At 34.1% G+C, this 25012-nt stretch overlaps 2 protein-coding genes across 2 annotated transcripts; both read left to right on the top strand.

Annotated features, from left to right (window-relative positions):
* The first annotated feature begins 10127 nt into the window (after nucleotides 1-10127).
* On the top strand, nucleotides 10128-13356 carry AGT2 (alanine:glyoxylate aminotransferase 2). Its single transcript, XM_078980150.1, has 9 exons — nucleotides 10128-10589; nucleotides 10922-11152; nucleotides 11242-11412; nucleotides 11487-11630; nucleotides 11726-11905; nucleotides 12453-12678; nucleotides 12760-12873; nucleotides 12959-13045; nucleotides 13135-13356. Exons 1-9 carry the CDS (start codon nucleotides 10350-10352, stop codon nucleotides 13176-13178), a joined length of 1437 nt encoding a protein of 478 aa, XP_078836276.1. The 5' UTR covers nucleotides 10128-10349; the 3' UTR covers nucleotides 13179-13356.
* A 4714-nt stretch (nucleotides 13357-18070) lies between these two features.
* Nucleotides 18071-22825, top strand: ATH13 (ABC2 homolog 13). Its single transcript, XM_078980149.1, has 20 exons — nucleotides 18071-18700; nucleotides 18766-18901; nucleotides 18979-19145; nucleotides 19220-19340; nucleotides 19420-19520; nucleotides 19641-19739; nucleotides 19903-20013; nucleotides 20114-20193; nucleotides 20266-20335; nucleotides 20659-20732; nucleotides 20824-20982; nucleotides 21058-21182; nucleotides 21274-21354; nucleotides 21432-21492; nucleotides 21588-21642; nucleotides 21737-21835; nucleotides 21924-22013; nucleotides 22092-22151; nucleotides 22242-22365; nucleotides 22431-22825. Exons 1-19 carry the CDS (start codon nucleotides 18245-18247, stop codon nucleotides 22356-22358), a joined length of 2262 nt encoding a protein of 753 aa, XP_078836275.1. The 5' UTR covers nucleotides 18071-18244; the 3' UTR covers nucleotides 22359-22365; nucleotides 22431-22825.
* Nucleotides 22826-25012: the final 2187 nt, after the last annotated feature.

Raw genomic sequence — 25012 nt, 5'->3', positions numbered from 1 at the left:
ACTGTACGATGAGCGTACAAGCTAAGTACGCCTCGCGTACTCATCAGGCTTGGCTTTCTTTGTTTTGGGCTTGGTTGTCTTGGGCCATGTTAGGGCTATCTGTATTTTATGGTTAGGCTATTGAGAGTTTATTGGAATATTTTGGGCGAAGTCCCATGAAATGGATTAGGCCCAATTTGGAAATTAGGCCACATGTGGGCCTTGAGTGCTTGTGTTAGATTTTGGGCTTTTGGGTCATCTAGATTGGGCCAAGTTGGAGGAAGAGTAATAAGATCTTTTACCCTGATTTGGACTCTTAGTGTGAGTCAAGATCTAGTTATTGATGGGTTGTCATTTTGGTATTTGATAGCACGTGGATTTTAGCGGATCTACAGTCAAATTTTTATCTGTGGGTTTCAGTTTTCTGAGGTGAGTCTCCACACTGTACTAGTGGGTCAAAAGCACCAATGCCAGCCTATTGCTTTATGTATTATAGGAAGACCAGGGGAGGCCCTTGGCATTTATATGAAAGACCTGGAGGTGGCTCCTGGCAAATCTATATGCAATACCAGAGTTTGGACTCTAGCAGTTAAGTAGATAACTAGTTGTAGATTGTATTCTAGTTGTCTTTGTGATGATTTCATGGAACCAAGAGGTGGATCATAGCACTTTTTTGTAAGAGCCAAGGTTTTGGTCCCCAACCTGGTAATGAAAGACCATGATACGGCTCATGTGGAAAGACTGGTTGGCATATAGCACCTCCTATTACATGTTTGATAAGTATGACTCATATGTTATGCATGGTACGTGGTATTTAGGGAACTTACTAAATTGTATGCATACAGTTGTTTTTTTTATGGTTTCAGGTACTTCTAGCTCAAAAGGGAAGGGTTCGGCTTGATCGCAGAGCATACATCCATATTTTCCGTAACCTTGAGATTTTGGGATTGTACTCTGGTAACTGTTTTTATTATAAAATACCTTTAAGCGTTTTAGTAAATGATAAATGGGTGTTTTTAAAAATGAAATTTTTACCTTCATATTTTGGGGTGTTACAAGTTGTTATCAGAGCTTGGTTTGAGGGATTCGGGCATACTCTCGGGTGTGCCTGAACTCAAACTAAGGATTTGATGAAATTTTTCATAAAAGCAATATTTTATAAATGGGGGTTTCTAATCAAAGAAAAGGGTGTGATGTGTGAAATCGATCAAGCTCAAGTAAGTGGTTCCCAGAATACTAATACATGTTTATTATGATATATGATATGATTATGAGAATTGCATGCTAGATTAGGGCTAAGGATCTACTCAGGGTTTTATGATAGGAAAGATGCCTTTATATGTCTAACTGTATGAGCTATTAGGATTGCATGCTATTATGGTTTTCGGATAAGTGGATGGAATGGCTTGATTAGTGTATGTTGGTTAGATTTTCCGTTTCTTGAATGTTGCTTCCTTTGTGCTTTGTAGGGCTCTTAGCAATGTGGATCAACTACTAAGTGAATATGCTAAGTCACATGTGGTACAGGGTTGAGTCTTTTACTCAAAAGATTATTGTATCTATGTTGCATGTGACTATATTCATGAGGTAGTTACTTAACATTGGTGAGAGCCTTTCAGTAGTTGAGGGCAGGTGAGGTCGGGAACCAAGAAGAGCCTAGGAAATGCTTCAGTAAGTTTAGTTGCATTATTTAGCAATAAAAGGTTGCATCAATTTGAGAGGGTGACTTAGAGGATTCAGGATAATTCCTGATTAAAGTATGGATAGGTGTGCAAGGTAGTATTGGACCCATACTACTGAAAGCACAATATACATACTCAGATTAGGGAGAGTCTTAGAGAATCTAGGAAGCTTGTGGGATGAGGATTCTTGAGTATGTTCTAATTATTTTCATGATTGTATTTCAGTTTGGTGATGAGCACTTAAGGAGGAGGTTCAGGTTTTAGTTACGGATTAGGTGCAGGCACTGGGACGATTAGCGACCAGATGCGGGAGTTCATCTCGTTGGAGATTACTCGCGGTATTTTGGAGCAGACTCCTATAATCTTTGGTACGGTCAAGGACGAGATTCTGGAGATTTTGGATGAGCGCTTAGGCATGTTCCGTGCTGAGGTTATGGCTATCATTGGAGCTCACACTCTTTCTTTCTGTGAGTTTCGTGCATGTGGAGCTCCCACATTCTCTGGGAGAAGGACCTCATTGCCAGTAGGAGATGGTTAGCAGATATGGCTAACACGTTCAGGATGAGTTTCTGTCCCGAGGAGTCGAAGGTCAGATTTTCTTCCTGCTATTTGAAGGACAGGACAGGGGACTGGTGGGAGGAGGTATGCTGTGAGTTGGGTGATGATATTGTTGATACTATAATGTGGGATGATTTTTCAACCAGGTTCCGAGCTGAGTCTGCACCAGTGATTGAGGTGCAGCAGTTGGCACAAGAGTTTCAGGATCTCTGCCAGACTACTGAGACTGTCGTAGAGATCACTTCCAAGTTCCGGGAGAGGGACTTATTGGTTCCGCAGTATGCAGAAGATGAGGAGATGAAGAAGGTAATGTATCATGATATGCTGAGGGATGACATCAGGGAGTTTGTAAGTATATCAGGATGCAAGAACCTGAATGATATGATTTCTAGAGCCCGAGAGTGGGAGATCGATTTAGAACACCTAGAGAAGAGGGGTCCAGATCATGTGTAGGCATTGGATGGTCCCGAGAATAGACCAAAGACTTCAGACTAGTAATTAAGGGGCCAATAGGGTCAGGGTCAGTGCAGCACGTGCGGGAAACTGCATGATGAGATTTATCATTCCAGGGGTATGGTCTGCTACAAGTGTAGCAAGGTTGGTCATGTCATCGGGGATTGTCCTCATGTATTAAGTTGATTATCCGAAACATTATACAATGAATGATGAGTAATCAATATGACTTAAAAGTTTTAGGGCCATATAGGATTAGTATTATTCTTGTGTTTCACTTTGTATATTTTGACTTCCCGAATAACTAGGTTATTAAAACCATCCATAGTCGATCATACTTTGGAAGTAGGTATTGAGGCAAGACTGTCATGATTGGGTCTGTAGTTTGTCTAGGACAAAGTGGCTGCAGTGTTCATGAGTACTCATCGAATAAGATTCGAGTGTTGGATTCAACCCACGCTCATTTGAATCACTTCATGGATTTTATCACGAGTGATCATGAGATGATAATATTTTTATATTCTTCAAACGGAGACATGTGAGTTGTAGTTACAAGTCAATTGCACACTGACATATGTAAATGCAACAGTAACTTGGTTGTTATAAAGCATATCGTTGTGTGTAATTTGATGAGTAAGTACAAGCGAGCATTTGGGTCGAAGTTTATCCGTTCCTTTTACTCCATGTAGATAAAATAGATATATGTGGTCCCCTCAAGGATTTAATGATGACACCCCTAAGTGCTTAGCCAAGCCTGGACTGATTTGATTTGTTCAATTAGTCGGTCGTCATAAATCGAAAATCGGGAAACAACAGATGGACAGAGAGAATGATTATAATCCATGTCTCAGTCCATATGATATCTAGAATGGAGGAATATATGATCCCTTATCTAATGGATACGTCATTGACCATATCAGAGTTCGACAACGACTTTTAAGAGCTACGATTTCTAGTCGGGTTGGATTCATGCTTGTAATAATATTTATTAAACTTATCCAAGAGGGAGACTGTTGGATTAGGTGTCTAAGCCTATAACTATTATTGGTATGTACTTGACCCGAGAGTAGCATGGTCCATTTGGGTTGCATGGCATCGGAACAATTTGGATAGACTTCTATGAGAAGAGGATATTTATGATTTATTAATATATTATAAGTTCGAATATATTAATATGAAATCATATTATTTAATTAGTATTGATCAAGAATTAGTTTGGATTTAATTTGGTGATCAAAAGAGACTAATTAAATAAATAGGGATTGATTTGGTAAATCATTCATTCTTATATAGTGGGCTTATGATCCATAGTTCTTCATGTTGGGCTAAATCCATGTGGTGACCCATGGATACTCCATAGAGGCTAAAACCCATGGATCATGAGGAATATGGAAAGTCATGAGTTACATGGTGTAACCATAATGTGGACACTATATACGAAGCCTCATAGCTCATGAAATTGGCACTAAGGAGTGACTAGTGATAGACACATGAGGGATAGTCGATTTTGAGTGTATATAATCTTCACTCAAGTTATTCCAACTATTGGTGGTGTTGTGTGAACCATTTGAGGTGCAACACTTGGGGCATTAAGCTCTTTAAGATCCAAGGAATCAAGTTGCAACAAAAGGTATGCCATCCAACTATATTTCATATTGTATATACTCCATAATATGCTAGCTAGGATGATACCTTGGAAAATTGATATTTGCATGTATAATAGAGAAAACATAGATCCAAGGTATATAGGGTTGCATGTACACCAAAGGAGTATTAGAATGCTCAAACCCAATAATGTGTTACGTGGATTGTGTGTGTGGTATGCTCTGGGGAACTCACTAAGCATTAGCTTACGGGTTGTGGATTTGTTTCAGGTACATTGGATCCCAATGGCAAGGGCAAGGCGTGATGGCGCGACATGCACTTTCACACAGGCATTTTATGGACACTCTGATATTTTAAATAAAAGTTGTAATTGATATGAGTTTGAAAACAATTATATATGGGATTTTGTAATTTATGGAAATGTGTTTGGATAATCAAAAATGAAAATTTTCCTTTGAAAAATCGGGTCGTTACATTTTAGGTATTGTGGGTTGTAGTTTGAGTTAGGTCCCGATTTGTTGTATAGGTGACCTGTAGAGTTTTCATTTGGAGCAACATTCTCTTATGCTATCTTTTCAGACTGTGATGTGAGTTTCCTCACTATACTTGTGGGTCGAAGGCACCAATATCGACCCATTCGGTTATGTATCATGGTATATAGGATGTTGATATGCTTTAGTGATTTGTTAGATCTGCATGATTAGGTGTTTGTTGGTTATATGTTTATATGTTACATATGTCGACATAGTATGGGTGGGTTAAGTTTATACTACTTTGTGTTGTCGGCCAACAAACTCGGGTAATCCAATCAGGAGATTATGGGCTAGAGTGGCAATCCTACCCCCCCCCCCAAGCCTCAAGGCTTTTCTCTAGCACTTCCAAGGTGTTAGTAGCGAATCCTCAAAGTGCCAGAAACCCCCGAGAAGTAGAGCCTTTGTCTTAGAAGTTCTACCCATGCAGAGTTCGGTATCTCACTAAACCACCTATAAGTTGAGTTATGCTTACCGTACTTTAAGTATAACTTATGTTTAAGTTCATTATTGTTATTATGAACCTATAAAAAGATTTATCAATTATTCCAAGTCTTTATACTTATTGATCTACTTATGGGGATGATGTCTAGGCTGGACTTAGTGAGGTGTTTAAAGTGCAATTTCCAAACAGTATACTTCGTATACCAAACAGACCCTACTTCCGATATGATCCTACCTAGTTGTTCCTTACTTGATAGATCTTGAGGTAGACTTTGAGTTAATGGTAAATCAAGACTAATAACTAGTCGCAATAAATATTAGACTAAAACTTAGTGATAATGACACTAGGTTATGTCAAAGGAAAAGACAGTTTCTAGAAGTGAAGCGCTACCCGAATTTCAAGTCGTCACTTTAACAAGTGAGTATATAATTACTTTCATCTTACACATAGATATGAAATATTTAATATTAATAAATGTTATATGTGCTTATTGTTTGTGTTCCTGATATCTATGCTAGATGAACGATTTATACATGTTTTACTTGATTTAAATTGTATATGTATTTTTATACCTATAAATATATTGGGTAAAGATGGGTAGATGAAAGATGATATGGATGATGAGAGAAGAAAGATGATATAGATGATGAAAGGTGAAAGATGATGAGAAGCCTTGACTTTAAAGCTAATCCAATCATCTTGCAGAATATAGATGACAACTACGGATTATTCTAGACAGTCTAGTGGAAAGCTAGCAGACTCACAACCTGATGTGTGTAAAACCAACTAGTTTTAATCCTACTAACTTAGACACAAAATAAACACACGAAAGGCAGTGTACCTTTCGATTAGTAATATAGTTCAAGCAAGTAGGGTATCGAACACAGGGAACGGTAAACAATTAAAATAAATGCTAATATTATCTAAATAAAACAAATAACAAAAGGGGGGTTTTCTCTAGTTTTACAAGACTAGAAACTTAATTAGAATAACCAACACACAAATTAACTAACTAGCAACTAAAAGAATTAATTACCAACTAAATTTAATAGTAAAGAGGACTTCTTTTTAGGTACGACTCATTTGTTCCCATGGATGATTTTAATGTATCGGATTAATTCTTCATTGGCTACCGATTAAGATAATTAGGTTCATGTTCGCTATTCCTAATTCTTAGAAAACAAATTAACTCAAGCAATGGCCAGTTGTCTAAATTAACGGGTTTCCTAGATTAATTATTCGGGTTAAGTAAGACTTGTAGTGGTTAACTAAATTGGCCCTTCAATTAACCTCTTGTCGATGTTCATCCAACAAGCTTACACATTAACTTACCTATCTTCTAGTTAATTCTAGTTTCACGTTTGTTATTCCTAGATATACAACTATGTGGTCACAATAAATCATATGAAATTAATAACTAAGAGATGTTCATACAACTTAATTACTGATTTATTAATAGAAGAATAGTTATTGTCAACACATAAGGTTCTTTAACAAGCTTAACAAAACATAATTACCAATCAAAATTAATCCTACTCAAATAATCAATCCATGTTCACAAAATTGTCTACCCTAACAGAAGAATAAGTTTTTAGCTCATGATTACAGCGGAAACAAGCACAAAAACAAAATCAATTGGTAAAAACATAGTTCAAACAAGAGATTAGGTAAGAGTAAACTTGATTTTGACTTAATTCTCCTTAAAATTGAATGTAGGGTTGATTCCCTTGCTTCCCACGCTCCAGCAGCACCTTTAGTCGACAATTGGCCTCCAAGGGTTCATCTATATGCTAGGGTATCGATCTGAAAGTCCCTTTATATAGATTTTCACAAAACAGGGGCTACTCGGCGAGTCCAGTGACCTACTCGGCGAGTACGTCACTTAAAACCCGTGTACGGCAAGTCAGCGCGTCCAGAATCACGAAACTTCAGACCAACTCGGCGAGTAATCGACCCTACTCGCCGAGTACGTTTGGAATCAGCATTTTCTCAAAACACGAAAGTTATCCGAAATTGTGTCTAGTTTTCAGAACATTTTGAATCTCGTCAATCGGAGTTACGGTTCATGAGATATGGCCAAAACACTGACGAGGGGTCAAGCTGTCCAGCAACGTCCTTCTTTCTTCAAAATCCATGATCCAAGCGTCCAATCGCTAGTTCCTCTTCATTTTCCTTTCGAGCATGTATTTGTTGCTGAAAATGAAATATTTAATCTAATTAAGCACCTTTTGTTCATTAAATGAGACAAAATCAACATAAAGTATTAAGATAATGCATGAATTTTATAACTAAATATGCTCATATCACAACCCGTAGGTGTTTTTAAAGTACGTGTTCACCAGATGTACTCTAAAAACCTTGGTAGCTATGGACTTAGTGACTTATAAATAAACATTGGCAGTTATGGGCTTAGTGTTAAATAGATAACAATGCCAGTCGTGCCTAATAGATAACATTAACAGTTATGCCTAATAAATAACATTGGCAGTTGTGCCTAATAGATAACATCGTCAACTATGGACTTAGTGTATGTTAGATAAACCCTAAAACGATGGACTTTGTGCCTATTCCTTAGGAATGAATAAATGAAGAATAAATGATTCTTAAGGAAGATCCTTAAGAATAAAGAAGATAATGGGGATGTGAAATTGGGTTAATTGTTAATGATTAACCATAATAATTATATTATTGTGCGTTGAAAACCCTATGTATTTACCAGGTTTCCCAACCTGACCCACTCAGTTTATTGTATCACAGATAGCGATATGAAAGATACATTCTGCTGAAAGATTAAATAAGTATAGAGCCACTAGTTTAATTACTGTAAGGCTTGTAATATTTCGTTATGCTTATGTTTCTGTATTGACGAAGATATCCTAATATTTTAGTATAAATAAAATTCATTTCTTCGGAAAATGCTTTGATCATATCATTATCATGTTTTCTGGGAAACAAATTCCGCAATATTATTCTTTAAAAATGATACTCTGATTTTTAAATAAACTTAAACAAATCGGTCTTTTCTAGCCTTGAAAATGGGGTTGTCACAATTTTATCCCCACTTTTGTAATTTTTTTTTCTATTTTAGTTTTTATTATAAAATTTATATATTATTTGTTTTAATAAATATATCCTCTTTATGTTTTTGTTCTTTTCATTATATATATATATATATATATATATATATATATATATATATATATATATATATATATATATATATAATTACCCAAATAGTCTTACATACAAATATTTTATATTATTTATTAGGGTTAATATCATTCTAACCCGACAAACTTTCTTGAAATGGTTTAAATAGCTCCTTAAGTTTTTTAATTTCTTGCATTATAAGGGAACAAAATGAGTATTGACCTGTTTATTTAGTCACCTAACCGACTACAACCGGTTTAATATGCCACGTAAGAGATAGAAAGTCACGTCTTGTGTCTTTTTCTCCCCAACTTGAAAATGAGAGTGAGATAGAAAGCATCAGAGAGTGGGAGAGTTAGATAGAGAAGATAGATGGAAGTAATGTTTCATTTTATGTCTCAGATCTCTGGTAAGTTAAGGAAGAATAGGGAGAGATAAATGTAGGTTCATTGCAAGTTTCAGGGGATTCAATGGAGGTTCATCGATTTGGAATTTGGCCTTGTTGTTGATTAGAATTCGAAGAAAGCCATTAAAACTTATCAAATGCAGTAGAGATGAGATCCATGTGAGTGTTTATGAAAATGATTTGTTAAACATACAAATATGTAAATAGATCTAGTTAGAGATTGATAGAATGGAACGGAGTGATAAAGTATGCGTTGAATCCAATCGTGGAGAAATGTTGTTTGGATCTTTGTTTGATGTTGGTGTTGAATGTATCGTAGGGAAAAAAGAAATGGAGATAAATTAATGGTGTAGGTGGGTGTAAACATCTTCCTATTGGTACTCCAACGATGAGAGAGAGAGAGAGGTGTAAACATCTCCCTATCGGCTGTGAGCATGATGTCCCGACAAGATCTTCATGCCTTTTTTCCAAGAGAACATAACAATCATTACCTCCATACATGTTCTCCGCTTCGATTCTGGCTCCACTGTCGTATGTACAAATGGTGGAGATGGAGAAGAAGTAGAAGCAAATGCCCAAAATGTCTTCACCAATGGTAGAGATGGAAACAAAAAAGAAGCTTGGGGTAAAGAAGCAGAGTTCGTATGTGTAGAAACAAATGTCTTGTTCAGTTGATGTAAATGAAGAAAAGAAGAAATGGGGATGAAGAATAAGGTTACGAAACAAATAAAATGGGGATGAAGAAGAAGGTTACACAGCAAATAAAACTAGGTTCATGGTTTGGAGGGTGTTATGTAGTTGATGGTCAAACAGTAGTCAAGGCACATATTTTACCCGTTTACCCGGTACCAAGGTAAATAAGAATCTTTTAAAACGGTAAACCCGGACTTCATTCCCTTAAAATAAAAATAAATAATTTAATGAATGACATTTTAAAAGAAATAAGATAAATTGGTTGGGCTAAAATAACCCTCTTTTTCCATAAAAACATAATTTACCACAACACAAGCTTAATCTCCCCTTTTTGTATATAAAATGCATGGATGCAAATGAATGAAACGATATACAATTCATTTGCGTGAGGTAACGGGAGCATGGGACCTACTCTGATTCATGATTCATGTTCTTGGATGCCGACAACAACATGCATAAACCCGGATGTCATTATGATTTTTGTAATCTTTTTAAAAGTTGTTTATAGAGATCAAACATTATATTGGATGCTTTTATGAATCATTTAACAAAAATTAACAATTCTTTGGAGTTTAGTCGTTTAGTGCATAAAGCAGTGAGTGGAGTTGTTCACTATCTTATTCATTTCAATATTTGGTAATCAATGGATAGATAGAATCTTTCGTCCACGGCATTCCAAGTCACCATGTCATATCTTGCGTCTTATACCTTAAACTAACAAGTCTGATTCCACCACCCTTTCTTTCTTCTCAACAATTTCCCCCAAAATTGCCAGTTTTGCTGCTAGAGTTTAGAACCCGAGTGATCTATCCTTGTGTTGTGAATAGCCGAAAAGGCGATAACGATCAATGGGGGTACAGAGAAACCTCATGAACAGAAAAACCCTCAATCATGTCGCAAATGCGATGTGGGTTTCTAATCTGAAGTCCAATCTTCCTTCCCTCCGCCGGTTTTCGTCATTGCAGCCGCCGGAGCTTCCTCCTTTTGATTACCAGCCGGTTCCATACAAAGGTCCATTAGCCGATGAAGTATTCGTAAAGCGAAAGAAGTACCTTGGCCCTTCTCTCTTCCATTACTACCAGAAACCAGTAATCTTCTCTCCCTCTCATTGCTTATGATCATTTCAACCACTATTATATGTCCACATTCACATGCAAACCTTCGTGCTTACATTTTGTATCAAAAAAAATCCCCAAGAACACCCTTCAATATTTTTGCCCAAATCTTGATTGGTTTTGAAAGAGTACACATTTTAAGTCTTGTATCTTCTTGTAAATGCCATTTCCAATTAGCAATTAGACTTGTTGTAAAACCCCAAATGTGTTCTTGTACTTGATTCACTTACTATTGTGTTCATCTATGAAAACCTCTGATAACGTAAGAACAATTAACCCTTTTCACTATGGGATTATCCTTGCAGCTTAATATAGTTGAAGGAAAGATGCAATATTTGTTTGATGAAAGTGGAAGGCGTTATCTTGATGCGTTTGCTGGAATAGTAACTGTCTCTTGTGGACACTGTCATCCTGAAATTCTAAGAGCTATCGAGGAGCAAAACAAGCTTCTTCAACATGCTACAACTATATACTTACACCATGCAATCGGTGATTTTGCAGAAGGTCTAGCAGAAAAGATGCCTGGAAATCTAAAGGTCGTTTTTCTCTCAAATACATTCATTCCAAACATAATCTATCAGTTTCTTGATTTCTAAAGAGTCCATTTCTATGTACATAACAACAGGTTGTGTATTTTGTAAACTCTGGGACAGAAGCAAACGAGCTTGCAATGTTAATGGCTAGATTATACAGTGGAAACCTTGGGATGATTGCTTTGAGAAATGCATACCATGGTGGAAGTGCTGGAACAATTGGATTAACAGCTTTGAACACATGGAAGTACCCAATACCACAGGCATGCATAAAACCTAAATCTTGAATAAAAAAGTTTCAATCTTTTTGCAAATTTCATATTGTATTTATGTATAGGGTGAAATTCACCATGTTGTGAATCCAAACCCCTATCGTGGGGTCTTTGGGTCAGATGGGATTCGATATGCTGAAGATGTTCAAGATCACATTGATCATGGAACTTCAGGAAGAGTTGCTGGTTTTATAGCTGAAACCATTCAGGTTAGGATGGGATGAAAACTAAATATCATCAGTTTGTGTTGTTTTCTGTTATGTCAAATTTGATTACAACTATGGAATCGGAATCTTGATTGAAGGGAGTTGGGGGAGCAGTGGAATTGGCCCCGGGTTACTTGAAACGGGTTTATGAAATGGTGCGTAAAGCGGGTGGTGTTTGTATTGCTGATGAAGTTCAAACTGGATTTGGTAGAACAGGAAGTCATTATTGGGGTTTCCAAACACAAGATGTAATTCCAGATATTGTCACCATGGCAAAGGTAGCTTTTAAATCATGAAAAGTTGAAAACATATCTTTTTGACTTAATGGGGATAGAACTTAATCTGGATAGATATATAGTGATGTTTCATTTTCACTTAATATAAATAGATGGGTTTAAAGGAGTAAGTGAGATGAGGGTGTCTTTATCCATTAAGACATCATTTTTTTTATGTTGCTACCCTTTAATCAAACTATTAAAAACTAAATCCAATTTTTATGTTGGGTATATTCCATTATGGATGATTTTTGTTATTATAATAAACTGAAAATTATTAATTTGAAAGTACAATATTATCATAAACATATGCTTTTCTTTGATTTGTAGTCATTTCCAATTTAAATTTTATAGTTTAGCATCACTTCTAGACAGAAGGGTAAAACGGTCAACTTTTTTCATATTTAGACTGTTCATTCAATCCAAAAGAAGAAACAGTCTTTGTTTATACAACAACACTTACTCCAGACGAACATCATCCATCCATTCAGAACGACTTAATAGAAAAAGTCATGGATTTTTACGAAATTGCCCTTATGTGTGGATCCAGGGAATTGGAAATGGATTACCCTTAGGAGCTGTGGTTACAACTCCTGAAATAGCACAAGTAATGTCTCAAAAAATACAATTCAACACTTTTGGAGGGAACCCTGTGTGTTCAGCTGGAGGACTTGCAGTGCTTAGAGTTCTTGACAAAGAAAATCGCCAAAAACATTGTGCTGATGTGGGCTCCCATTTGTTTGGGAGATTGAAAGATCTTCAACAAAAACATGATTGTAATAATTTGATCATTTCATAAAAATTTCCTTATTTATTTTGGTTTACAAGATTTTGATGTTGTTGTTGTTGTTGTTTAGTGATTGGAGATGTGAGAGGGAGAGGATTGATGGTGGGAATTGAGCTTGTGACTGATCGGAAAGAGAAGACACCAGCAAAGGGTGAAACTGGCATTTTGTTTGAAAAACTACGAGGTATGTTAATTGTTATGTATGAAAACTTTGAAATACCCATTTTGACCTTGATATAATTGTTTTTATTATATTATTGTGAATGAAGAGCTCGGGGTTCTGGTTGGAAAAGGTGGATTACATGGGAATGTTTTCAGGATAAAACCACCTATGTGCTTCAATAAAGATGATGCAGGTATTCTTTCACATATATACTTAATACATGTGTATACATATACGTATATGTATACATAGATTTTAACATTGTATTCATGTTGTGTGTAGATTTCCTTGTGGATGCATTGGATTATTCCATGTCAAAGTTGTGAGTCATGGGATGTTGATGATCAAGAACAGTTTGTTAAACGTTACTATTTCATTTTTTAGATGGTGATCTTTCGTACAAAAATTGTAGAACAATTTAAGATTGTTGTTTGGAGAAGAAAAGGAGTTTGTATTTTGTTTTAGTTAATAATGCTAAATGCTCATAATGGAATTTTTTTATAATATTTTGTAAAGTTTGAAACTATCAAAAACACTTGAAACGTTCCAACAACTTATATGACTTATCACATGTCACATGAAAGGATTTTTGTGAAAATGCTTTTAGAGGATTTGGCTTTTATCATTATAATATAGTAAGATAATACATAGCACGTGATAAACTCCATTTAAAAGGACAACAAATGTTATTAGAATTTGGCAATTTGCAATATATTACTCTCTTATTATTGGAAAAGCCAAGTTACAAACACTTGACAGTCTTGTCGACCAGAAAAGACAGTTATGCTAAATCTTTACGACTCTTCTCGATAACTACAAGGTAATGATAATATGATATGTAATAGTAATACAATTTGACAAAGAACTTTTGAATGGCATTTGAAAATATCAACAAATCAGGGTGGATGGTCCAAATATAATTTGGGTTGGGTGAGAGTGGAAGCCGTGGTGGAGTTAGATGGGGCGTTGGTGGTACTACAGTACCTTCAAAAAATTGTTATATATATATATATATATTATTTGTAAACATGTTTCATGTTATTATACCATCAACTAAAGAGATTATAACATGTTTTTTAATGTCTGATATTGGATAACTACATATAATATATATTGACAATGTTTGTACCCCATATCAAAATTTGTGGTGAGTGGAAGACCTTTTAAAGCCATAAGTATAGCTAAACAATCCGCAAAAGTCTACTATTTTAAAGAAAATACTTTTTGTAGTCTTTTATATACAAAATCATTAATAATAGTGTTAAAAAAGGAGATTGAGTAATCTAACCCTTATAAACAACCATTTTAATAAAAATTACCAACAATTTTTTTTGGAAAAATGGCCACTTGATCCAGAATACCATATTCCGGAGCACGATGTTTTGTTCTGAAGGTGTGCTTCAGAATATGATATTTCATAGTATTTATGATATTGTTCCGGAGTGGTTGCCGGTTGGTGGGGATGAGGTCCGGAATCTATCACTCCGTATCTTTCAGACTGACGTTCGGAATGGCCGTACATTCCGGAGAGATAAAATTAGGGTTTTTCTGTGTTTTTCTTCCAAATATGCAATACATTTGTGTTTTTAATATATTTGTATGCTCGATACTTTCTAAAAACATTCCAGAATGAGTATGTATACGGGTTTTTTCCGAGTTCCAGTTTCTAGTGGAGGGCAATGGCAGCGTATCGATGTATGTTTGTAGTATCTTGCTCCGGATTACACATGCTTTGGTGTAGATATAACCAATGATATCAACTTCGTTGGGTTAGTTACATTGGTTGCTTCCAAGTCCAGTGTAACGCTTGGTTCCTGGTATGCACTTAATTTATTTTTATTTTTTTCATTTTAGGAGGGCTACTCGATGAGTTGGTGGCCCTAACTTATCGAGTAGAAGCAGATTATGTGCGGGATTTAAGTGAGCTACTTGACGAGTCAATGTCTTTACTCGACGAGTAGGACAGGTTGGATGAAACCCTAATCTTTAAGGCTTGCACCCTATTTATGCATCTTAATCCCCATCCATTGGCCTCATTTACAGCCTCATTGTCCCAAACCCTAACTCACGAAACCCTAGAGCTTTCTTTGAGTGTGTGAGTCATTTTAAGCAATCTTTGTGCATTTTGAAGCTTGTGGAAGAAGAAGAAGATAGAAGGCTCAAGAGGGAAGAAGTATATCCAGAAACTACACTCAATTTGCTACACTTTCTAGTGATCAGGTCTCTAACTTGATCTATTTGCTTCCATTTTATGAAGGTTTTGGTTCAAGAACCTTGATCTTTGAGATTAGGACGTCCCAAGTGACTTATATCTCAGATCTGGGATCTAGGAAGGTTCCATGGCATAAAGGTGCAAACTTTATGACCATGGAATCCCCATGCAAGCTCGTAAGCAAGTATATGGCCTTTTAGTCCTAAAAGACAATGCATGGAAGGAAAGCTCGGGACTTTATATGTCCAACAGATGTTAAAAGCCTAGAAATCAAAATAATCAAAATAGAAATCAAGGTAAGGGTAAATCCGAACATTTTTGAAAAACTTAAGGGTAAATCCAAACATCTTTGAAAATTCAAGGGCTTTACTAGCATTAGGTAATCGGTATGTTACCTGAAAACCGGCTACAAGGGTAAAAATGAACAAATTAAACAAAACTTCGGGCTTTACTGGACCTAAAACACGTCCAAGGGTAAAACCGACACTTTTGTGAAAACTTAAGGGATTTTATGTCATTTTCCCTTGGGTTAAACGCATCAAGAAGGACTAAGGACGGTTAAAGTTGGAAACTTTACCCTTAAGAGTGTATTCCCAACATGTAGATGAAGTTTGGAGCATAGATCTAAAAGGTAGGTGCTTAATCCTTTGGGATGGCTCAATCAGACAGGGGAACTTGATAAGTCCAAGGAAGGACTCGACGACTTGAAGCGGGCTGTCCCGATCATTATGACAAGAAGAACTCGACGAGTCTGTGAAGGGACTCGACGAGTTGACTCAGTTGACCACGAGTTTAAGCATTACAGGGACTCGCCGAGTTGGGAGATAACTCGACGAGTTGGGTTGACTAGGAGTTGATCTTGACTTTGACTTTGACCAAGACGTTGACTTTGACCTGGAAAGGAAGACCACGATGCGGCTCGTAGCATAATGACAAGACTATGGTTGGCACATAGTACTCCTATTGATTGTGGTATATGTATGATATGTATGGCTCATGATTATGTATGGTGTGTATGGTTCGTTTGATAGGTATGGTATCTCATATTTAGGGAACTCACTAAGCTTTGTGCTTACGGTTTGTGGTTTTGGTTTCAGGCACTTCCGGTTCAAAAGCAAGGAGTCTGGTTTGATCGCAGCGCATACACCCATGTTTTCCGTAATATGTGATTTTAGGATTTAACCCTGATAATTGTTTTACTTAGAAATATTTTAAAATGTTTGGATCAAGTTACACCTATGTTTTGATTATAATAAAATGAAATTTTCATCATTGATTTTTGGGCTGTTACAAAAAACACTTTTTATATATTTTTTTAAAATAATAAGACCCACATTCAAAAATGATTTTACTATTTTTTTTATATAAATATTGTTAATAGTACCATATAAGGCTATGAGGTATGGAGAGAAGAAGATTGTGTGATGTCCAATTAAGGGTGAGCAAAAACAGAACCGCAAACCAAAAAACCGCATAAACTGAAACCGAAATGAAAACCAACGGTATGACTTTTAGTTTTGCAAAAGCTAAAAATGTTCGGTGTGATGCAGTTTCTAGTCTTGCAAAAACTGCAAAAAATCAAACTGCACTGAATATATATATATATATATATATATATATATATATATATATATATATATATATTATCAGATGACGATTGTATATTTTTAAGTATACATATAGTGATATTTACAAGAATAAATAATGTTTATTATATTTTTTAACATTTAAATATGAAGAATACTAGTGATGGTGATGATAATATCATTTTTATGGATACATTAATTGATATTATGATATGTATATGTGAAACAAATATTATATTTAATTCGTATTATATTCGAGCATTATAAACATGTTGGATGAGTGGTTATGTCATTTGATTTCAAACCAAAAGGTGGTGGTATCGATTCATCTCCAAGATATCATTTGGGCTTTAATTTTGTCAGCCTTATAAGAGTACCCCCCCCCCCCCCCCCCATTGTTTTTGAGATAAAACTTTCACCATTCTCACATTTCAGATAAGAGAGTCAAGTCTATGGCTTTTAACTCGCATCTTCGAGGAGTCCTACATTGTTGGGGATGAAAAATCCGACGCTCCTCATCTCTATATAAAGTTTCTCAATAAATGATTAACACTCCTCATCCGAGTCAAAGTAACTCGTTGAGTTACTTGAGTTTTAGTAAAAAGGCAAAACAAAAATTAAAAAAAAATGACAAAATAAAACCCACAAAAAACCGCATAAAAACCGAACGATACGGTTTCTAAACTTCAAAAAACCAAAGTTGCGATTTTCTATTCGATTTTGGTCAAAAACCACACCGACACCATGCTCATCCCTAAATTGTCTAACACCTCCACCTCCACCTCCCTATACCGTATCCCACATTTGCCTTCCATTTGCGGGAGGAACCAAATGTATGGTAAGGGGGTGTTTGGCCAAAAAACTTATTGCTTATTAGCTTATAACATATTAGTTTATTAGCTTATATGTTAATAAGTAAGTGTATGGTAACTTATGAAAAACTGAGTTATTAGAGGTTTCCACCCGAATAAGTTATTTTAATCCAAATATTTTTTAATAAGTTGTTTTAACTAGCTTAGCCAATAACCCCTAAATCTTTTTCAACTATACCCACGGGTGAAATATGAATCCGTTTTAATTGAATAAATGGATGGGTTAAAGTCAACTATTTCACACATCTCTCTAATCCATATGTAAGTCCAATTTAGTTGAGTTCATGGGTCAAGATGAATCCAAACGAAAATAACATGATGCTTATATGGCAGAAAAAAAAACTGTCAACGTATGGTAATAGTCTTATCGTAAATATATATTTTTAAATGCCACACTTAACAGAACTCCCTAAATTGGGCACAACGCGAAGGAGTCGATCCTGATTCAACAAAAAAGGACACGACATGTTTAGTTGCGGCTGAAATTGGTTTGACTTTTCAACGCCATCCATGGCATACAAAACTACAAAAAAGTGAAATTCATTCCACCAATCACAACCTCGACTCTCCTTCCTACACTCATCTTCCTCTTGCTTCCGTGTCCTCTCATCCGCCACTCCTTGCGCTACTACTTCCCCCCTCTATCATGGCTGCCATCGCTTCCCTCTGATGCTCAGGGTTAGGGTTTAATTCAATAACCCATAAAACATTTCCTCGGTAATATGGCGGCATCGTGTTTTTCTGCATCAACTTCACCTGAACTTGGGTTTCTCCGTCCAGACACTTGCGCTAACAAGCTTCGTTTCTCAATTTCTAGACGTAATGCTCTCCGTAAATTCAATCGTTCCTCAACCACAGTTTCTATTAGAGGTCGAATTCGAGCGGTTGGGAGGGATGAAGTCGTTGTAGTTGAGAAGGAAGATGGGAAGATCGATCTGGGTGGTAATGGGAGCTATAAATATGTTAACGGGAAGAGTTCGAACGGGAGCGTTGTTGGCGAAAATGGTAGTCTCATGAAGTATGTTAATGGTAATGGGAATGGTAGTGCTAATGGAGGCGTTGCGACGAAAATTGGGGAAAAGGCTGGGGAGAAGAGGGATGAGAAGAAGAAGACAATTGAGGAGATTGGTCAAGAAGATGCTTGGTTTAGGAAGAAAAATGGAGCTGGCAAAGTTGAGGTATATGTTTGAACCATTTTTTGTTTTAATTCTGTATCATTCTGATGAAAGCTTCAATTGTGTAGGTATCTGTTGCTCCTGGTGGACGATGGAATAGATTCAAAACTTATTCAACCATTCAAAGGACTTGTGAAATATGGGGTTTTGTTCTGACATTTGTCTTCAAAGCCTGGTTCAACAATCAGAAATTTGCATATCGAGGTTGGTTTATCAGTTATCAATTGTCATCACCATTGTTGTTGTTATTAGCTTTTAGTTTAACTCTTTGATTGCTACAGGGGGGATGACTGAGCAGAAGAAAGCTCAAAGGCGAAAAACTCTAGCCAAGTGGTTGAAGGAGAGTATTTTGCGATTAGGGCCTACATTCATCAAAATCGGACAGCAGTTCTCAACAAGAGTAGACATTCTTGCCCAAGAATATGTTGATCAGTTATCAGAACTTCAGGTATATAATATATCATAAACACATTAGTTACCTTTTGACTTTCACAAATAAGCTAACTGTGAATCTTTATACAGGATCAAGTTCCTCCTTTTCCATCAGAGACTGCTGTTTCCATCATTGAAGAAGAGCTTGGATCCCCTGTTAATGAAGTGTTTGATTACTTTGATTTTGAACCAATAGCTGCTGCTAGTCTTGGTAATACAAGTTTGTTCATATGTCAATGAAAAAGTTTATGTTGGTCAAATGGTCAACCATTCATTATTTTCAAATTCAGGTCAAGTACATCGAGCAAGATTGAAGGGTCAAGAATTGGTTGTTAAAGTACAGAGACCAGGTCTCAAGGATCTTTTTGATATTGATCTTAAAAATCTGAGGGTTAGTGTAAAGACTTCTCATTAGTTGAATATTTGTTATAAAACCTTTCTACAAATGAGTGGATGTGGATGTATATAATTAACACTTTGTTGCAATATCTTTTGTTATTTTCTTTCTCAGGTGATAGCAGAAAATCTTCAAAAACTTGATCCTAAATCTGATGGAGCAAAAAGGGATTGGGTTGCTATCTATGATGAGTGTGCTAATGTGTTATACCAGGTAACTCTTTTCTACTACAAAACTTGGATTTTCAAATCATAAGGTGTGAAACTCATACTCTTTTAGAATATTAATCCACTCCTTTTAGGTTTTTAAAACCAAGGTCTAAGATGCATGTAAGAATTTCTCATGAGTTACATTCGTATTTTTATAATTTTTTCAGGAGATTGATTATACAAAGGAGGCTGCAAATGCCGAGTTGTTTGCAAGTAATTTCAAAGATCTTGATTATGTAAAAGTCCCAAGCATATATTGGGAATACACCACTCCACAGGTTAATATTTCAGTAAAAATATAAACTGATGTTGGATTTTATGATTTTATCAAAGTTTTTTCTTATCCCTTTTTGGCTCAATAGTTTATTTCATATGTAGGTGCTTACAATGGAGTATGTCCCAGGAATCAAGATTAACAGAATACAAGCTTTAGATCAATTAGGTGTTGATCGCCAAAAGTAAGTCTAGTATTTTCTTTTTCTTTTTCCTTTTTTCAATTTTTACATTTTCTTTTTATTTTTTTCCAATAGGTTGAGTAGGTATGCTGTTGAATCCTATTTGGAACAGATTCTGTCTCATGGTTTCTTCCATGCTGACCCTGTGAGTTTCCTATCTAGTATTTTTATGCTTTCTGTATATCAAGAATTCAAGATCTTTCTTTATTTGTTTATTCTTTTTTATCTTTATCCATAATAACATTGTACTTTCATCCTTTTAACCATAATATAAACATACTTATGTAGTTCCATAATAGAAATGTACTTTACACAAAAATAGCAAATACTTACAAATTTACAATAACATGCAAAAAAAAAAATATGTATATTGTAGCAAGAGTAAACGTATGTTGCTATTCTTTTCAATTTTTCTAATACAATTCACATGCCAATTATAATAAAAAAAAGTTACCTTCTTTTATACAGCATCCTGGTAATATAGCTGTTGATGATGTGAATGGTGGAAGGCTAATATTTTATGACTTTGGAATGATGGGAAGGTAATAAGTAATAAGTAATTATTTTATTATTTCTCAAACAAAAAAGTTATAATTTTTCTTGAAATACTGAGTCTTGAGTTGTTTGTTGCAGCATAAGCCCGAATATCAGAGAAGGTTTATTGGAAGTTTTTTATGGAGTTTATGAGAAGGATCCAAATAAGGTTCTTCAAGCAATGGTTCAAATGGGTGTTCTTGTGCCAACTGGCGACATGACAGCTGTCAGGAGAACAGCGCTTTTCTTCCTTAATAGGTTACATTCAAAATTATATACTTTTTTTTTCTTATATATATATTTATAGATGTATGACATGTACACTTTTTAAAGTTTTGAAGAACGACTTGTGGCACAAAGAAAAGAGAGAGAATTGGCAACACAAGAACTTGGATTTAAGCAACAGTTGAGCAAAGAGGAAAAAATAGAAAAGAAAAAACAGCGTCTTGCTGCAATTGGTATTGAATTTTATTATATGCATTTATTATCAGATTATATAAACTTCAGGAGTTTATATAATTAATTACTTTTTTTCTTTTAAATGTTTAGGGGAGGATCTATTGGCTATTGCAGCAGATCAACCGTTTCGGTTTCCTGCCACCTTCACCTTTGTTGTTAGAGCTTTTTCAGGTTTCTTTTTAAAATTTAATATTTATTAATTGGTAAATTTTGTGACTAATCTCACTTTATTTACTTTAATCCTTCAGTTTTAGATGGAATTGGGAAGGGTCTTGATCCTCGTTTTGATATAACCGAAATTGCTAAACCGTGAGTTAATTTTTATAAATCCAGATATTCTTAATCTTACCTAAAGTTCTATAAAATTAAAGGTTCTTTTTTTTTTTTTTTATAAATATTTTTAGATATGCTCTGGAATTACTAAGGTTTCGTGAAGCTGGTGTTGAAGTGGTCATCAAGGTTTTTACTTTTTACCTTTTTAACCATTTGTTGTTATACTTTTTCCCTAATGTTGATTCAAGAATTAATTTTATATTTTAATTTTATGTTACAGGACTTCAAAAACAGATGGGAGAGACAATCACAAGCTTTTTACAACTTATTTAGACAAGCTGACAGAGTTGAAAAACTCGCTCAAGTTATTGAACGATTGGTAATAATATAAATTTTTCTTAAAAACTTAACTATACTTTTTTATTTTTATTATTTTTATTTTAAACCACAATACTTTTTTTTAACAGGAGCAAGGTGATTTGAAGTTAAGAGTTCGAGCATTAGAGTCCGAGAGGTCATTTCAACGTGTTGCTGCTGTTCAAAAAACAATCATAAATGTATGTTTTTTTTTTTTTAATATAAATATATATATCCTAATTTTCGAATATTAATTTTATCTGTGGTCAAATGAGCAGGCTGTAGCTGCTGGAAGCCTAGTCAACCTAGCAACAATTTTACACATGAATTCAATAAGAGTAAGCATCAAATTTCATTTATACTACAATGGTAATAAAATTAAATAAAACATTTTTAATTTCCTCATTTGATTTATAAAATACTTTCAGGGTCCTGCTACAATATCATATATCTTTTGTGCAATTTTTGGATTCCAAGTTCTTTTTGGGCTACTGAAGGTTAAAAAACTCGATCAACGGGAGAAATTGATCACTGGAACAGCTTAAATAAACCGTAAGTAGTTTACCTTTTTACCCATGTACTTCATGAATCGATGACAATATGGTAATTGTGTGCAGGGTTAAAAGAGTAAATACATGTTCATGATGACCTAACCTTCAAAGAGAAAGGCTGTGGAGTTTTGTAGACAAATGGTAAGCATTCCCATGTGCTTAAATTTGACCCACCCATGTCCATGTGCTTGAACTTGAACCATATTTCCATTTAGGGTTTTGGGGTGTGTGGTGTGTGATGTTTAAATGTTAGTAACCCTAAATACTGTAGATATATGATATATTATATATATATATATATATCCCCGTAAGAAATGACATTGGTATTGTTAGTACTGTAGTCAATTTTCTATGATCGGGGGATGATTTGTTTGGTGTTATGTTAAATGTAATATGGTGCAAAAGTGTATTTGGTAATTTATTTATATTAATAAAGGTATTTAATGATTTTTTTTAACAAAGTATTTACATTACATTAGTGTTGTGTGCATGTTATGGAGCAATATAGTTCGTTATGGGGTCACATTTGGGATCTTGATTGTAAATGAAAATCTTGCCGGATCGCAATATGATCGTTTTGTATGTAAGATCGTTGAAATGAGATCGTAGATCCGATCCGATCCTACCAATCCATGAAAATTTTTAAATTTTAATCTGGTTTTTAGCCAAAGGTCAATCGAGAATAACCATATTTTTGTACTGTTTTATGAACTGTAAATGACCAATAACATTATAAATCTTTTTCTCCTTTTACATTTTACTTGCATGGATGGTAGAATTTGAGATTAAGCTTTGGATTGTTATTAATTGATTCCTTCAATAGTTGACGCTCAACAATAAAGGTGAGCTTTTTTCTAGATTCTTTTCTTTGACTTCTCAAGCTCTTTTCATTAAGAGCCTGAGAACTTGTGGTTTTTAAATAAGTTTTAAAAGTTGAAATTGTTACTGGTTTCTTCCTTATTAGTTAAAACATATAACGTATTTAATATTTAAAGCAAATAACATGATGATTGTGAGCTGTTATTGTTATGTTATATGATAAATGATTAGTCTTAATACTCTTTTAAGCTTTTTAATCGTGTCATTAATTGCTACATGACCTGTTACCTTTTTGAGCTATTTAACTTTAAAATATGGAAAAAAAATTTAATGCAATCAATAACCTTTTTATCACTTTTTGTGGTAACTTAAGATTCTTATCTCAATTTTGCAAATTTGAAAATGATTTTATGTGAGATTCTGGTCTTAACAACCTTGACATTGACACTTTTATAAGATATTGTGAAGATATACCTTACATTGAGTAAAATCTCATTAAGGCTTACTTATATTTCAATTTTCAATCGAAAGAATTAATTGGGTTTGTCCCCTAACTCTAAACTTTCTACCTTCAAAACAAAGATTTTAATTTTGATTTAAGTTAGACCGATGATTTTGGAGCAATGGACATGTTCATCCTAAATGTGCATATAACTTCGGGTGGATGGTAATTTCAACATACTCAAACCATTTGTCACATTAGTTACACATCATTTTTTTTTCTTCCATCTTTTTCAACTTACAACACATGAAAACTTATTTCTCAACCCAGTTGGTCGCATCACTATTATTATTAAAATCATACAAAACTAATTCAAAAAATATTAAAAACATACAAAAATTAATTCACAAACAAATAAAAACATATAAAACTATTTTTATACAAGTATTTTTGTAGAAACCACAAGTAACCATGACATAGAAAGCATATATATATATATATATATATATATATATATATATATATATATATATATATATATATATATATATATATATATATATTATATATATATTATATATATATATATATATATATATATATATATATATATATATATATATATACTACCTCCGTCCCAAATTGATAGTTCACTTTTGACTTTTAAAGTTTTTTTTCTTCAATTTTGATCTTAAATATTTTTGTTTTTGATAGATAATACTTGATGCAAAATATATGAATGGATTGTATTTTAAATGTTTGTTATTTTTTATAAGTTTTATCAAGTAATATATAACACAAATAAAAATATTTAAGGTCAAAGTTGAAGCAAAAGACTTCAAAAGTCAAAAATGGACTATCAATTTGGGACAGAGGGAGTATATATATATATATATATATATATATATATATATATATATATATATATATATATATATATATATATATATATATATATATATATATATATATATATATATATATATAAGGTTCAAATATGAATCACGTGTGAATGTGTATCAAATTTTGACCATTAGATTAAAAAAAATGAAATGATATGATCTTGAGATACATATTATTAACATGGACTAACATATAATATATAAATACAACTATTAATTATTAAGATGATTATGATAATTTATAAAGACGGTGAAATGATAATTATCAACATATTAGGTAGCAAAGTAAAACTAATTAATAAAAATCAAATTAAATCACATATTTAAATTTAATCTAAATTTTTTTGATAACAGTCTTCATTTAACACATGAACATATATTTTGATTCTTTCATTCTTGAAGAATATGATTTTATTTAATACTTTTTTTTTTTAGTTTTTCGATCTTAAAGAATACAATTTTTTTTTAGAAGTAACATTCTTAAA

Source organism: Lactuca saligna, chromosome 2 (genome assembly GCF_052625555.1).
Source record: "Lactuca saligna cultivar CGN05327 chromosome 2, ASM5262555v1, whole genome shotgun sequence".
Lineage (NCBI taxonomy): Eukaryota > Viridiplantae > Streptophyta > Magnoliopsida > Asterales > Asteraceae > Lactuca > Lactuca saligna.
This window is presented reverse-complemented; position numbering and strand designations above follow the sequence as displayed.

Coding starts and splice junctions, on each gene's coding strand:
- AGT2 (XM_078980150.1), top strand. CDS start 10,350: ATGGGGGTACAGAGAAACCTCATGAACAGAAAAACCCTCAATCATGTC. Junction 10,590..10,921: donor TCCATTACTACCAGAAACCA/GTAATCTTCTCT, acceptor TTATCCTTGCAG/CTTAATATAGTTGAAGGAAA. Junction 11,413..11,486: donor GGAAGTACCCAATACCACAG/GCATGCATAAAA, acceptor ATTTATGTATAG/GGTGAAATTCACCATGTTGT.
- ATH13 (XM_078980149.1), top strand. CDS start 18,245: ATGGCGGCATCGTGTTTTTCTGCATCAACTTCACCTGAACTTGGGTTT. Junction 19,341..19,419: donor AATAGCTGCTGCTAGTCTTG/GTAATACAAGTT, acceptor TTTCAAATTCAG/GTCAAGTACATCGAGCAAGA. Junction 21,355..21,431: donor TGTTGTTAGAGCTTTTTCAG/GTTTCTTTTTAA, acceptor TTAATCCTTCAG/TTTTAGATGGAATTGGGAAG.